We start from the raw sequence: 16,578 nt of genomic DNA on the forward strand, positions 1-16,578 counted from the left end.
TTTTAGGGTGTCCTAGAGTCCCCTAGTAAGAGGCAGCTACCTGGGAGGGAGAGTCCTTTAAGCCGATTCAGAGCATGCCCTGAAAGAGAGGGTGGGGATTAGCAGGAAGGGATTTGGAAGAGGCCCTTGATACAAGGTAGAATCCATTCAGCTCAAGAAAGAGCCAGAGGAGGGGGGCTTAAGAGAGTCCCAGCCCAGGTCACTGTTCTGCCAGGGGAAGGTGTTTATATCAATTTCAGGGGCTGATTAGGGGATGGGCAACTAAGGTGTTCTAGTGAGTCAAGCCCCTCCCCCGCAACGGACTGTCTCAATGCTTCATTGGCCTCCAGCCTTTGGGGGAGCCTTGGCTTTGTCTTCATATTTCTCCAGGCAACTGGAACTGACTGATGTCCTTTCCCATAAGCCAGAAACATGGCATTATCCTGGGCCCTCTGCCTCCCTCAAGCCCACAGCATGCCTGCCACCGAGTCCTGCACATTCTACTTCCTTAGAAATCCCTGATCTTGCCCCTCATCTTCACCCCGATGCCACAGCCACTTAACAGGTTCCCAGGCCTCCCATTTATGGTCACACTGCTGATGAAAAGCGCTTTCTAAAAAGGCAGCCTCCTCATTTTCACCTCTAGCTTAAAATCTTTCAGTGTTGCCTGATTGCCTTCCAGATCAAACTCTGCACGTCTCAGCATTGGCACCCACTCCTTTTCTCTCTAGCTTTTTCTGTCTCGCTCATCCCCCTGCAACCACCTTCCTACCAAAGGGATCCCCTGAAATCATGATGCTCTGTCTCACTTCCCCGAGGGCTTTTATACAGGCTGCCAACTTGCGTGGACGACGTCTTTTCTCCTGCAGGGCAGTCAGGACTCAGCACAGGCATTGCTTCTGTGAAGGCAACCCTGACCTTCCTGTCTGGTCGGTGTGCTTCCTCCAATCCCACAATGCCCCTTGTTCCTCTGCTTCATGGCTCGGCACTCTTCCTCCCTTCCCTTTAAAGGTAGGAGCTGTCTTCCGTCTCTCTGCATCCCAAGGAGGCAGGTAGGTAGGAAACCTACAAATATTTCTTGCATGAATTAGTTGTTCTTAGGTTATGGTTTGGGTATGAAACCCTCTCATTCCTTGACTTATTTCTGAACTCTACCCAACGCAGGCCCAAATTAAATGTGACCGTCTCTGTGAAGTCTTTCCCTCCCCTGCAATGTTGGAGGAACTCTCTCCCTTCACTAAGGTTCTTTGACATATATCATGTCTTTCCTGTTTTAGACCAATTTGTGAAAATCTCGATACCACCAGACCTTGAAAACCCACAGAAGTGAATACACTCAATAAACACCCAAGGATGCATCCATTGACATTATGGGCACCATGCCAGGAAAAGGAGAGCCTGGTTGGGCAGGCTGCTCTTCCCTTTTAAGTCACATCAAGTAATTACTCTGCTTGCTTGTAGGATGGGGCCTACTATCTTTATTCTCTCTCCAGATGGATGGGAATTGCTTTTTGCGGGTTTTTTCCCTGTCTAGTTTATTTTTATTTCGCCACCTGTGCCTAGCACAATGCCTCCCTCAAAGAGAGCCTCCAATGGGTGAGTGAATGAATGAACTGAGTGAGTGGGAAGCAGCACGCATCAGTTTCTAATTTGGCTTTACCCTGAAATAAGTGCTCTCAGAGGTCGGCCCTAGGAGATCTCACACACGCAGAACATGACTTTTTTTCTTTTGTGCTGTGAGATATATTGAAGGGAGTAAGACCTTCCCACCCAAATTCCCAAGTGGAGAGAAAACCAGATGATTGTTTTGATACCTGTTTTCAGCTTTGATACCCCTATTTCAGAACATACCAGAGCTGGCTCTGGATCTCAGGGAATCAGCATGGCCCATGGCTGCCAAGGCCACGACTGATTGTTCTGCAGATGAAGAGAGGAACTGATGGTGAGTTTGTTCTTATTTTTTAAACACTCACAGGACTTAAAAATCCTCAGCTCCCAGAGACTGCTAGGTACTGCATTTATTTTGGATGACTTTTGTGGCACACTTCCTCTTTCAAATGAACTCTTTGGCTGTTGGTGATTTCTGCATCTTCTTCCCTTCTCTCCCTTATTTTGATGTGCCTTAAAAAATGTCAGCTGCCTGTGAAATTAGGTGATTAACTAGTTGTTACTTAACCTTCTAATTTCTGTATAAGTCTAATTACATGAAATAGAAGTTGGGGTTTTGATTTTTTACTTTGCTTTTTTGTTTGGAGTGTCATTGTAACTATTGTATTGTAAATGATGGAAAATAATTGCATATGTTAAAAAAATAAATTGTGTTATATTCAAAAAATTAAAAAAAAAAGGTCAGCTGCAAAGGCCAAAATTTGCTACAGAAATACCATCCTTCCCTGCTTCTGCATGGGCATCTCCTCATGGCTTTTTTTTTTTTTAACTTTCTAAATGTTTTTATTTATTATTGAGAGAGAGCGAGAGAGCGAGCAGGGGAGAGTCAGAGAGTGAGGGAGACACAGAATCCAAAGACAGGCTCCAGGCTCTGAGCTAGCTGTCAGCACAGAGCCCGATGTGGGGCTCGAACCCATGAACGTGAGATCTGACCTGAGCCGAAGCCGGAGGCTTAACCGACTGAGCCACCCAGGCGCCCCTCCTCACAGCTTCAACTCACAGTTGTCTGCTGAACAGCCCTCAAACTTTTTAAGAGAAAATGGATTTGGGTACCTCTTGTGGTTTGGGTCCTTGGGTTCTCGGCCACATCCTAAATATTCCTTTAGGTGGTGGCACTGAACATGTACTCGAGCTGGGCTTGTTAACTGATATTAAGGCTGAGTTTGAGAAGGCTCCAGAAGATGGATTCACATGATTGAGAAAGCCTTCCCCCTCCTTTTCCTGGTCATACACACTGTCTAGGGCAATGCTATACAATAGAAATACAACACCAGTCACGAGTAATTTTCAATTTCCTGGTAGCCACATTTAAAAAGGAAAAAGAAACAGGTGAGATTAGCTTTAATAACATTTTTTAACTTAACCTAGTAAGTCCAAAATATTGTCATTTTAATGTATAATCAATATGAAAATCATTAATGAGCTATTTTACATTCCTTTTTTTGTACTATTTAATTTGGTGTGTACTTAACAGTTACTGTCCATCTCTATTTGGACTATCCACATTTTAAGTGCTTTGTAGCTACATGTGATTCATGGCTCCCAGGTTGGATAGCATAGCTCTCGACTTTCTGGGTGGGATGGAGATTGGTTATTCCAGGCCCCCACTCTGACCTCCAAATTAAGCTACCCAACCACCTAAATCAGATGAAAGATGTGGGCAACTATACTAAAAAAAAAAAAAAAAGACAGAAAGAAAGAAAGAAAGAAATTAAAAAGATAAAAAATTGAAAGAGGTAGGGGAAAGATGAAGTGTATTTAAATCTCTATCTATAGAGAATATCTATATATTTCTATAGAATATCTATAGAGCTTTAGAGATGGGATTTTATTTTATTTAAAAAAATTTTTGTCTTTCTTTTATTTTGCGAGACAGAGACAGAGAGTGATCAGGGGAGGGGTAGAGAGAGAGATGGAGACACAGAATCCAAAACAGGCTCCAGGCTCTGAGCTGTCAGCACAGAGCCTTATGTGGGGCTTGAACCCATGGACTGTGAGATCATGACCTGAGCCGAAGCCGGATGCTCAACCAACTGAGCCACCCAGGCGCCCCTAGAGATGGGGTTTTAAAGGTGTCTTGACATCTCAATTAGCAAGAAGATGACATTTTTGGGGCTTCAGTAATTATATGACTCCTGACTGAAGTAGTCCTATTATTTTGTTATGAAAGTTGTTCTTTGCTCATTTTTCTTGGATTAGTGAATTTAAAAAACTAAACTTGATAGGCAATTTTGCCTTTTGTTGTGTCTTTTTATAGATTCCTTACATTCCTTATGCCATCAGGAAATAATTAAATATTGCTACAAAAAATAATAATCAGCATGATTGAGAGCTTGCTACATGCCAGGCACTTGACATAGGTCCTGAAACAAGGCCATAGGAAGGAGGTAGCATTATTGTTGCCGTTTTCCAGATGAGGAAACGGAAACATTCAAGTTGCTAAGTGAACCTGCCCAAGATAACCCAGCTACAAGGGGATTCCAAGGCCCACACTTCTTTGCAAAATTAATGTAAAACTTAACATTCTCCAAAACTGTTCAAGATTCTAGGCTCCTTTAAACATGTCCACTTTGGGGCACCTGGATGGCTCAGTTGGTTGAGCATCTCACTTTGGCTCAGGTCATGATCTCCGTTCGTGGGTTTGAGACCTGCGTCAGGCTCTGTGTTGACAGCTCAGAGCCTGGAGCCTGTCTTCGGGTTCTGTGTCTCCCTCTCTCTCTGACTCTCCCCTGCTCATGCTGTCTCTCTCTCTCAAAAACAAATAAAGCATAAAAAATTTTTAAAAAATGTCCACTTTAAGCCTCCTTGCTTTCTAGCATTCTGCCTTTTTGTGGGATGGAATCAGTACATTTTAAGACCTGTTTGGAAAATCTGGCCTCTCTGCAGAGGGATCAGGCCATTTGCAAAGTGACAGAACCCTCTTTACTGTAGAAAATAATCTTGATCTATAATATAAAAAAACAAAGTTAAAATAATAATTCTTATATGTCTTAGAATTATAAAAGGTAAATTCACAATAATTCTGTTTATTCAAAAGTCACTCCATTGATAGACTTAAAGAGACATTCAATTAGAGTACAGAAAGCAAGGCTATCCTACTTTAAAAATATTCTGTCTTGGGGCACCTGGGTGGCTCAGTCAGTTGAGCATCTGACTTTGGCTCAGGTCATGATCTCATAGTTGGTTCGTGGGTTCAAGCCCCATGTGAGGGTCTGTGCTGACCGTTCAGAGTTTGGAGCCTGCTTCAGATTCTGTGTCTCCTTCTCTCTCTCCCCTCCTCCCCTGCTTGTGCATTCTATCTCTCTTTCTCTCTCTCTCTCAAAAATAAATAAACATTTAAAGCAAAATTAAAAAAAAATCCTGTCTTTAATTCATTATTTTTGCAATTCAGTCATTATAAAATGCAACTTAAGTGTTTAAGTTCTGAATTAAAATTTCTCAAAGTGAAGACAGATCTGACCTGCCATTTTCAAGTGTGCCAGGTAGTTAGGAATTATGCTGGTTTCTGCATCTGGGCCTGGACACAATAAATGATTATCCATGCTGAGATAATCAATTTACAATATAAATTTGTTTTCCCTCTCTTATTAAATTGTAAGCCTCATTCAGAGCATTTCTTGCTTCCTTTATCAAGCTGCATATATTAAAATATGCTGTTGTCTTCCAGTCTGAATTGCTGTGGTTTTGATATCTCAAAGAGGTTGGTGGGAGTTCTGGCTGATACTTCAAATTCATCACAGTTCTTGGGGCAGGCTGAATACAGTCCTTGCTTTGTAAGGTTGTCAAACCCCATTCCAGGCCAACAACTAGCTTTTTAACGATTCCCTTGACAAATCAGTAAGACAGGGATTTTTCAAACTTTAATTTTAGAAAAATGGATACCTTTTTCTCAATTAAAAAATATTTTTTATGTCTTTATTTTGAGAGACAGAGACAGAGAGCGAGCTGGGGAGGGGCAGAGAGGGAGGGAGACACAGAATCTGAAGCAGGCTCCAGGCCCTGAGCTATCAGCACAGAGCAGGACACGGGGCTCAAACCCACAGATCGGGAGACCCAAGCCGAAGTCGGTCACTTAACAGACTAAACCACCCAGGCGCCCTGATAGCTTTTTTTCAAATGGCAAGATGCTATACCAAGGAGTTACAAAGCAATCTATAGGTCTTGACTGTGCTATTAACTAGGCAGAAAAAAGGAATTAAAAATTTCAAGTCTTACAAACATACCCATTCAGTCCTGTTCTGTTTTTCTGTAACTCTAATAGTGTATGGAATTGAACTCTGAAAGTTTTGGAACTCATTCATTCATTCATTCATTCATTGCCACTGAAAAAGAAAGTGAGAGGGCACAGCCCTGAAGAACTGGCAATTTGGCATCTCCACTCCTCCTTTCACCCCTCCTCTGCTATTTTAGCTATTTGACCTGATTAAACAACTTTGGGATGTTAGCCAGATTTCTGTATGCTAACGAGGCCCCTATTCATGATTTAGTGGGTTTTCATTCACCGGCAGCTTCCCGGATGCCCAGTGGAAGCCTGGCTTCACAGAAGTCTTCCAATTTTGTCAGGGGTTCGTCACTAAGAAGTTCACACTGACTTGGGGCAGACACGGCTCTGAACGCCTCGGGTCATACCGGATTATTCATTAGCAAATTTTTTCCATCTTGTATCTAAGTAGTGAAACGTGACGCCAGGATCGCGTGTGCTACTCCCCGAAAGGGACTCTGGCAACACCTTCTCTCTAGTTACTCTCTTTCCTAGTAGCAAGAAGTGTTTCCAAAAGTTTCCTTAAACCTCCTCTATCCCTAAACCTAAAGGTCAGAGCGCCAGGTCCCACTTGGCTCCCCAGCCGGCCGGAATCTGATCATTTCAGAAGTTTCTGGTGTTTGTAGATTAGAAGAGGTGGTAGTGGGGACCCGCGCAGAGTGACCACCGCGCATTACGTAACGAAAGCCCTGGCTGTAGGAGGGAGCGAGCCTGACATTGAGACATTCCAGGGGGAGGAGAGTTGCTGTCGTGGAGTCGCCAGGAACGGCGGCAGCAGTTCCAAGAAACCAGGAGAGAAAGGTGGCCGAGATAAAGAAAACACTCCGGGAATGAGAATGTTAACAAGCCTTAGGACCCAGAGCATTAGCAAACGGCTGGGCACGTGTAGTAATTTGTTAGACGAAGCGGCAGCCTTCCAACTTTTGCAGGGGAACAAGGGGATTTGCCCTTTGGGGGATTAAAAACGTAACAGCAAAGCCAAAAGCTGATGAATGGGGTTCAGGGGTTTGTTGGCAATACTTAAATATTTCTGTCCAGGAGTGCAAACTCTGGGCAATTATTTAGAAAGTAGGGACTCAAAACAAACTAGAATACTCTCCGGTGCTTCTCCACTTTCCCAAATCCAAGAAGGAGCTGTTCTCGCGGTACTGCCCCTTTAAGACCTGCTTGCTCTCGGGCTCTACAAAAGGGAGTGACCTCTGGGCTTTGACAGCTCCCCTAATAACTACCATCGTGCAGGCCCCGCCCACCTGGCGACCAGCAGCGCCAATTGGCCAGCGGGCCGGTATCCCGTGCTCTGATTGGCTCGCCGCTTCCCCTGAGCGAACCTTTAGAACTCTGAGACAGACAATATTCTGTTACATTGTAGCAAAATGGCGACTGTCATTCACAACCCCCTGAAAGCGTAAGTAAGACTAAAAAATGTACATATTCCGCCTGGTTTCAATATGAAAAAAAAGGCGCCTTCCGCGTGCCGAGCGCTGCCAATGCACTGCGCTTGCAGGCGCCTGCAGCCGCCGCGGGGCTTCTCTTTTCTTTCAGCTCTTACTTCTTCATCTTCTTTTTTTTTCCCCCAAAGCGCAGAAATGTCAAGAGATGCAATTAACAAGAAGAAAATTGTTACATTTGTGTTCTGCTTAATTGGAGGACGGACCGAGAGGGGTTAGCGGCAGAGAAGCTAGGCGCTCGAGTGCTGTACAGGGGGGTCGTGGGTAGCTCGGGGACAGCACGGTCCCCCGAGTGCCCGGCCTCGCGGGGCGGCGAGCGCGGAGCGGGGGCGGCCGAGCTGGGGGCGAGAGCCGGGCGGGGGCCGCCTGGGTGCACTTGGCTGAGCCCCGTGTCTACTGAGTCCGCAGCCCCTGCCCGGCCGCTTGGTCCGCCGGGGCGAGCGGACCGTGGCAGCTCCGGAGTTTGCAGGGCGCTTTACGCCTTCCGATCCCTTGCGGGGAGTTTGTGCAAACCTTCCGGAGTTGGGAGGACCGCAGGGGGAGCGGTGGGTCCCAGGAGCCCTGGGGCCCAGGTGGTTGCCCGGGGCTTTCCTGCTGGGGCAGCCCCCCAGAGCGTGACGGCGCTCCGGGCGGTCACCGGTGTGTCTGTGTTTGTGGGCGAACTGGCTATAGTAAATTAAGGACTCGGGTTAACTTGGGGTTGATTTGAAGGCAGGGAAGGTGCGGGTCTCATGAATAGTGTTCTCGCCTCCTCTGGGTGAAAAACTGAGGCGGGCAGAGGCAGCTTGAGGCTCCCCGCCTGAGCCTGCAGCTTCTGCTCCCGGCCAGAGCGAGGGGCAGGTGCCTCTGGCCGCCGCCGGGAGACTTTGAGCGGACGCCCAGATCCCGGACGCAGGGGGGCGGGCTGGGCGAGGACATGCGGGGACCAGTCCCTGGGTCCGACAGCCAATTCCTGCCTGCCTTCCTTCCCCCTCCTTTTCATCCTGGCTTCCTTCCTTCCTTCCAGTCGGTGCAACTGTTAAGCCGCCAAGTCCGATCGCGATCGCGGAGCGGGGGGAAGGCTTCGGAAAACTAGCGTCGCTCTAAAAGGGGTGCTATTGGCGATGATGTTGGCAGAGGTGGTCTCCCTCCTGATCGCGGCGCGTCGTGGGTCGGGGTCCGCACCTCTGGGACCCAGACTTCCCAGCTGGGTTGGTAGCCGCGGGCGAACAGAAGGTGGGAGGCGCGAGTGGGGGGCGTTTCGTGCAGAATTCTCCCGGGTGTGTGGCCGATGCCAGTCCAGGTTCTTTCAACTCAGCGCAACGCGTTGGCACCCCAGGCTCCTCCTGGAGTTGAAAAGCAGATTCGCACTGGAGGGGGCGGAGGGGGGTTCCTAACGCGAAGGAACGCGCGAGGAGAATCGGAAGTGTGCACCAGCTTCTCTCCGATCAATAATAGTGAAAAAGGTAGTAATGCCCCCGCCCCCCGCCCCCCCCCCGTATTGGAGTTTTAAATACACACATATGTATTAAAGCTGCAGTTAAGAGGATACTGGAAGCTGATGTTGATCATAGAGCAGCTCCCGGCTTTAGTTCTCGCTCGCAAGCTCGGATACACTGCACTTGAACGCCACAGCGTTTCGCCCAAGAAAGAAAATGTTTTATGGCAGAATAAATGGGCGTAACTTCGCCGCATCCTCGCTCCCGGTGGCTCGCGCCGCCACACCGCTGATGCTGTGAGTTTCTACCGAACCCACAGCTGATTTGCAGTTTCCCCATTTCCAGCCGGAATCATATAGGTGGGCTGATGCCACCTGGTAAACTCAAGTTGGAGAAACCTATTTCACATGTGCGCCAGGTTTATTTCCTACTGGGAAAGCGGTACCATCGTTACCCTGGAGCCCGCTCACGCGCGGGCAGGCGCAGTATCTCTACGCTCCAGGGTTTCCCTGCTCGCTCCAGTTTTTTTGTTTTTTGAACTGCAGAAGAGTGCCTGTTTGGCAAGGGTGTCTGGGGGTGGGAGTGGGGTGGGGTTAGAGGTGGAGGAAGAAACGGAGAAGCGGGCTGGTTGGTGGAATTAGTTCTGAATTATTATACTTGTACTTTGTATAGAGACAGTTGCAATGAGGTGTTTTGTAATTCTGTGTCATCATACACACGCACTCGCTAGCGTACACACAGCACTCCTGCCTGCTTTTTCTAGGTAGGCGTTGATGGTCATTTTTATTTAGCCCCTCCTTTTTGTATCTCGACCCCTTTCCCAGGAGGTAAGGAGGTGTAAGCAATACACCCGCCCCCAGCCGAGCCTTCTGCACTCCGGACGGTTTTTAAACTCCTGTGGCAGGAGCACACACGTTATTGGGAGACCTACACCATCTGCCTTTATTTTTAAAAACAACTTGTTTAATAAAACATCTTTTATATTTCATTTGTTTTTAAAAGTTGCTGATCTGGAAACAATACGCACGTAAATAAATTATGCATGGGATAAATTAGAACAAAGCGAGAAACACATCCAGCTAAAGGGATGGTTGGTGGTGTTGGGAGGAGGGAAGCAGGGAGAATGGTTTGGAGAGCTAGGTTTTATCCTCTTGTGTCCCTCCTGACAATGAAACGGAGCTGAACGACATTAGCATTTTCTCTGTGTGTGTCCCAGTCTCTCTCTCCCTTTCCTAAAAAAAAAAAAAAAAAAAAGCCAACAACACCAACGCCCCCTACAGAAACTGGTCACACAAAGGTTTCCTCTAGGATTGGGGAATAAAGTGGTGGTACGTTAGTGTGCTGGTGAGAAAGAGGCTCAGGTTCCGTGCAACACCTTTGTAGGGCTCTGCCTATCTGAGTATGGACCATTTTTATTATACTGGCTTTTTCCATGTGGGACATTCAATAATTCAATAGCTCCAGTAACTGGATGGCACAATTTGAATCTCATTGCTTTGGGGTCTTCCTTAGGGTCTTTAGCTCCTGGAGCCACATCTCCTCTCTTAGCAGTTTGGCTTTTTTCCTGCCTCTTTGATCTCCCCTCAACTCCCTTTCTTATTCCTCCTCCTTGTACCCTTCACCCCCTTCCTCTCTGAAGCTGACAGCCTGGCTTCTTTCTGTTGGCGCCTTTAACATCTTATTACTGCCCAACAGGGTGTTAGAGGCAGAAACAGGAGCCGCCTGGACTGATCAGATCACAAAGAGGACACGGCAGGTGGCCCCACAACCAAGCGGTCACATCTGGACAAATAGAATTTAAAAGCATTGATAGATTTGTATGATGTGTAAATGGGCAGTCACGTTATTTAATTTAGCAGCTACATTGTCTGAGCCTAGATGTGTGAGTAACCTTCATTTCTTACATATACAAGCAAGATAGGGGCCATGTAGTGAAGTAAACCCACGCAGATAACATAACTATGGATTTGATTAGGTCTGTGTGTAAGTCAGTCACATAACATATCCTGGTTGATTTCTGCATATCTGGGAAATAATGCTTTTCATATAAATTCCAATCTTACTTGTTATTCTAGTTCAGGTGAGCCATCCTCCCCCAAATCTGCTATCAACACTTTAAACAACTTACTCTTTGATTAAGTTATCAAAACACTGGTTTGTATGCACTTAACTGGGAATGTCTGCCACCTTCTGCCAGACTTGATTATGCACATATGTATCTATTATTATAACTGCCTGCTTAGAAAAGAGTAACTGTTATTATTATTTAATTATTCTGTATAAACCAATAGGGTTTTTCCTCAAGTAACTATTTGTTTAAAAAGAATGAGACCAGTACACTTTTGTCAAGTTTATAACTGTGAACACATAGATAGATAATTGTATTGAAATTTTCTTTTGTGAGGAGTTCACCTTGCTTGGAAGTATGTGTTTATATCTCTGTTTTGTTATTAAGGACACAATTCTGGGAGAAGTAAATACACACTTACTTAGCCAAGGTCAAATAGCAGGTCATGTGTGTAGATGGACCACAAATCTTCATCTCTTTATACAGCCTATGATCTGGATACACTGTATTCTAATCTAAAGTGGTTTTGTGCCTATGAAAGTTGTGTCATTGTGGCCACTTACAAACCAGACCTCACTCTTGCTGCGCACTCAGTTTAGATATCAGAGAAGAGAGGGTGGGGGGAGTTGCATTCCTGGTTCTAATCTCCTCTTAGCTCTTTCTGTTGGAGAGGGGCAACGTGGGTGGGTAGGTACTAAGTGGGGAATAGGGAGGCTGGAACCTTGTGAACTTGTAGCCTTTTATGGACATTACTTTAGTCCCTTATGAAAAAGGACCCTCAGATATTTTAAGCCAACAGATGCCTAAGAACCACCTTCTCCATCTGCTTCTGGTTGCACCTCCCCCCAAAAGCCCTGAATCCCCCAAACTTTATTAGCACATTATTTTTCATCGGGAAGAATGTCTGGCTTTGATGAGATAACCATAAAGGATATTAATTTTGGCCAGAACCCATGTAGAGGCATTGTCACGGGGTAAACCTTTGAAAATAGTCTGGCTTGCAGACCACCTTGGGGACATCCAGAGATGGCTGGGAGGTTGAGGGCTGCTGAGATCCTGAGATGGGCTGGGAATCAGAGGCCACTTAATTGGAGAGTTCTCTGCTTCCTCTTTTTGCAATCATGCAGGTAACTGGAATTTGGATACATCTGAGAAAGACAATACATAATGTCTAAAGTTGTTTCAGAACCATCTGCTCAGATCAATGCAAAACATAAAATGCTATGGTCAGCATGCTTTGTTTTGCACCAAAAACAGAAAGGAAACTGAGGCTGACGTTTCTGTTTTCAAAGAGCAGCCATGCTGATTGTAGTGGTAGTGGAGGCTGGGTCATAAAAAAGCACCAGAATCCAGGCCTGTTTATTGTCCCAACCTCTGCAAAGTAACTTTTGTGGTTTTTGAGTGTTCTGAAAGTCAGTAGAAGACAGAAATGTAGCCAAATGTGGCAAGCCCCTGGCCAAGAAATGCCACAACCACTGACACAGTTTTTGTGAAGCCACAGTTCCCCCCCCCCCCCCTGCTTGGGCCTATGTGAGCATGACCCTAGCTTTAGATAGTCCTTAAATATGCAGGTATGTAACAAGGAAAGATAAAGTGGCCTGGGGGTGGGGTGGGGTGGCGGGGAAGGGAAGGGAGTAGGTGAGTGGCTAAAACTGCTGTGTGGTCAGGAACTCTGAAAAGATTATTGTTTAACGCTGAGAGAGGCAGATATGACGATCTGTTGCCAGTTCCAAAGTTTTCTTTAGTTGTGTGAGTGACTGGGGAGAGATGAGGTGTTGTGGTGTTTTTGTAATTTGTTTTTCTTATTGGTCCGGTTACTAGTGTTTCACAGTCTGTCAAACCATATGGATGAATGGAGCTAGCATCGTAAAACTGTCACCCAAGGAAGGTTTTTTGAAGCCTGTGATTTGCATCACGGTTTTAAAAGCAGTGGTTAGAAGGTGTTGGGTGGGGGTGGGTGGGAAAAGGGGAGCGGACTGTGTTGGGAATTTCTAGGTTGTGTTGTGAATAGTAGTAGTATGGGAGGTGTTGAGGGAAGCCTGGAGAGGGCTGAGAGGGGCTATGTTTGGGAGCAAGGAGGGGCAGGGGGATTAGACTTAGAGTGCCTAATACTGGGGTTCAAATAGCCCACAGTGAGTCCTCCTTCCCTGCTCCCACCTTGGTTATAAGCCTGAGAAACGATGACACATGTCTAATCCCCCTTTTGCACCTTCTCCTCCCCCTTCTGAATCCAGAGACTGTGGTCATCTCAGGTTGCTGTGAAATGAGCACGTTTCTGTTGTTACTCACTTTGAAAACCTGCTGTTTGTATTAATTGTGACTGAAAGCTTCACCAAAAGAGGTTTTGCAGTCCCCAGACTTCCACCTGCTCTCAGTATGGCCTGGTCTCAAATCTGTCCCTCTTCCATGTTCATTTCTCACCACTGGCTTGTCTTTGTAGCTATGAGGTCTTCAGTATATCAGAGTAGAAAAGCTGTGAGAGAGGAATCCAGAGCCTTGAGCTCTGCTCTCAGTTTTACCACCAACTTGCTATTCAATCTTGGACACAGAGCTTCTCTAAACTGCAAATCCCTTGTCACCAAGATGAAGATGACCCACCTTGATTGCTCAAATTCCTTTCAGGTCAAAAACTTGGTGGCTCTCACTATGGTCACTTAGGACAGGGAGAACAGTTAGGGGCCAGAGTTCCAATTCTTTCTTATTTTTAAAGTGTGTTTCTAAGGGAGATTTGTTAAGACGGGGAGACTCTGCATTAGTTTCATCTTCTCAGCCCAGTCCTGCCACATCGAACTACCACTTGGGGTTCTAACATGAAGGGCACGCCTCTCCCTTCTCAGGGCCTGAGGCTAAAGCTGAGGGCCAGGTGGCGGGCCATTTAGAAGGTGGTCTTTCCTTCTGATTCTCCCCTTTGGACACTTTTCTTCTCCTTAGCACCCCAACCAGAGGATGGAGAGGGGAGAGAGAAGTGGGAAGACTAATGGCTTATTTTGTTGTTCATTAATCACTCAGATCAAGTTTTGGGTTGTGGAAAAGACTGGAATTGCTGAGAACATCTGTCGTTTTTTCCTCCCTTTCTTTTCTTTAAATGTGTGGCGAGAGAGGGGAAACCAAGCAAAAGATTTTTCTCCTTTGGATTTCATGTATCCACAATCTCTCTGGCCCTGTCCTCCCCTTTGGCAACCATTCCAATTAACATGGAAATAAAGTGCTTACTTCACTTCCATTTGGGCAGATGCAGAAACCTCTCTGTTTAGATAGCTGAAGTAAGTGGACCTGTACTAATGTCTCACTGAGCTTCCTCTAGCGCACCCCATGTTACTGCTGAGGGAATGGAGGTGATTAGCAGATATACAGAGGCCTGCCATACCCAGGTGGGTATTAGTAGCATCTAAATTAGAATTCCCTGCCCCTCCTTCAGGGACATGCCTCCAGAATATCCCAGATTCCTCTGAGGGTGTTATTATCAGGCTTTCCTTTGATTGGAAGCTCCCTTGGCAATTATTTTCTATGAGCCTAAAGGAGGAAGAGGGGTTGCAAAACCCATCAGAGAGTTCATAGAAGCCGAAATTGTGATTCTTAGGCAAAATGAAAGAAAACCCAAAATGGTCACCCTGACCTCAAGCAGACAGAGGCAGCCCCTTGATTTTTTCTAATTGTGGTAAAATATATGTAACACGTATATTTAACATTTGTAACTTGTAAACATGCCGTTCTAGCCATTTTAAAGTGTACAGTTCAGTGGCATTAAGTAAATTCATAATGTTGCGCAACCACTGATACTAGCCACCTCCAAGATTTTTCATCATTCCAAGCAGAAACTGTATGCCACCTAAACAGTAACTCCCATCTCCTCCACCCTCCCCCCGCCCCCCAAGTCCCTGGTAACGACTATTCTGCTTTCTGTCTCTATGAATTTCCTTATTCTAAGCACCTCATGGAAGTGGAATCATACAATATTTGTCATTTCATGACTTAACATTGTCCTCAAGGTTCATTTCTGTTATAGCAAGTGACAGAATTTCCTTTTACTGGCTGAATAATATTCCATTGTGTGTACATACCACATTTTGTTTGTTTACTCATCCAATGAGGGACACTTAGGTTATTTTCATCTTTTAGCTATCATGAGTAATGCTGATATGAAGATGGGTGTAGAGTAGCTATCTGAGTCCCTGCTTTCAATTCTCGTGGGCATATGCCTAGGCCCCTTCATTTTTAGACTCTTTAAAATTCAGGGACTACGTTTCTAAGTAGTAAACCCCCACCTTATAAACTTAGGGGGAAATGCTAATAGTATCTTGAAATTCAACCTCCTTATTCTCCCTTCCCTGTAGGAACAGCATTATTTTTTTGGGGCGGGGGGGGGGAGGTGGTTAAATCCTCTGAGAACCCAAAGACTCACTTCTTCCATCCCTAGCCACAAGGATTGTCCTCCCCTTGTCTCCACCACTCCTTGAGGGCATGGGGGGGGGGGTGTCAGGCAGGGTTTGGGTTTGTGGGGGCAAAGAGCTGCAACAGTAGAAGTTCCCTGGTGAGTCTTGGACTCAACCTTTGGTTAGTTTCCTGGGCAGAGTGGACGTTTTGTTTGGCAACATGGGGCCGAGGGGATCCCTGGGAGGATGGGTCAGCTTAAAAGGCAAGAGTTAGTAAATCAGATCTTCTTCCATGAGAAAAGCTTGTGTCTCCTTTCTCCGTCTTTCCCTTGCACCCAGCTCTGCTTAGCCCCCAAGGTGCCCGAATGAAATAATGGATGTGAAAACATTTCCAAAGGTGTAAAGTGCAAATGGGAGGTGTTACTGGGAGAACACAGTTTCCATTAGCTGACTGAGGCCTTCTCAAAGTCAACAATACCTCATATATTAAACATTATTTTAATATATTAAAACTAAAATAAATGGAATGAGTATGGTATTACACATCAAGCCTAATCATTGTTTCTCAGGAAATGCAAAGCCTCATTCATCCAGCTGTGTGTAAATAGCCTCTGGATCTCATTGGGATTTCTCCCATTGTCTGGGTTTGAAATAGGTGAGAATATGAGCTCAGGGGAAGCCCTCATTTCATTTCCCATTGTCAGCCCTGAACTGAGTTCACCTGCAAAAAGCTCAGAGGGCAGAAGAGAGTGCTTGCCTGGAACTTTGGCCTTGGTCATCTTGCAGTCTCTGAGTCCCCCTTCTATTAAGAGGACTCTGGGAAGAGAGCAGCAGTGGCCGTGGGGCTGGCTGGAGCTCTAGTCTGCTGGTCAGCAAGGAGGGTGAGCTGTTGACACAGGAAATCGGCTGTCTGAATGGATTCTTTATACAAAAGTAGACTATGGAGCGCATCTTGGGGGGGGGTCAAAACTCAAGAGACTTCCTTCTTGATTGCCAGCCTTCAGATAGAAGCTGCTGCAACACGACAACATTCCTTTGCTATTTAAAAGCAAATTAAGTGAAAAACATCATCTGGACTTCTGTTATCCTCAAATAACAACTTTCCCCGTCGTTGTTTGCTGCCAGTTGAGCTCAGGGAGAACTGTCTCACCCTCTTTGGGGCTTCCTCCGTCCTGTCTGGCCAACACTGACTACCAGGCTGCCATCAGAACCAAGCGGCAGAGAGCCTCTCTCCCCGCATCTAGGAGCCTTCGCTCCAAGGAAGGCCTCCAGTCTGTCTGTTTCTCCTTCCAGGCCTTGGTTCTTTGGCAGGACAACAGAAGTGCTTGTGAGCCAGGAGGCTGACTGCTCCCCTAGGCTTCTC

General features: G+C 46.0%; 1 protein-coding gene across 2 annotated transcripts in view; it reads left to right on the forward strand.

Annotated features, from left to right (window-relative positions):
- Positions 1 to 7,281: 7,281 nt before the first annotated feature.
- The window catches only part of DPF3 (double PHD fingers 3), a 249,968-nt gene continuing 240,671 nt past the window's right edge, over positions 7,282 to 16,578 (forward strand). For both annotated transcript variants that reach the window (XM_029951159.1, XM_029951160.1), the window contains exon 1: positions 7,282 to 7,313. In XM_029951159.1, coding sequence (XP_029807019.1) covers positions 7,282 to 7,313 — 32 coding nt within the window. The remainder of the gene's footprint in view (positions 7,314 to 16,578) is intronic.

The sequence above is a fragment of the Suricata suricatta genome, chromosome 9 (genome assembly GCF_006229205.1).
Source record: "Suricata suricatta isolate VVHF042 chromosome 9, meerkat_22Aug2017_6uvM2_HiC, whole genome shotgun sequence".
In the NCBI taxonomy this organism is placed as follows: Eukaryota; Metazoa; Chordata; class Mammalia; order Carnivora; family Herpestidae; genus Suricata; species Suricata suricatta.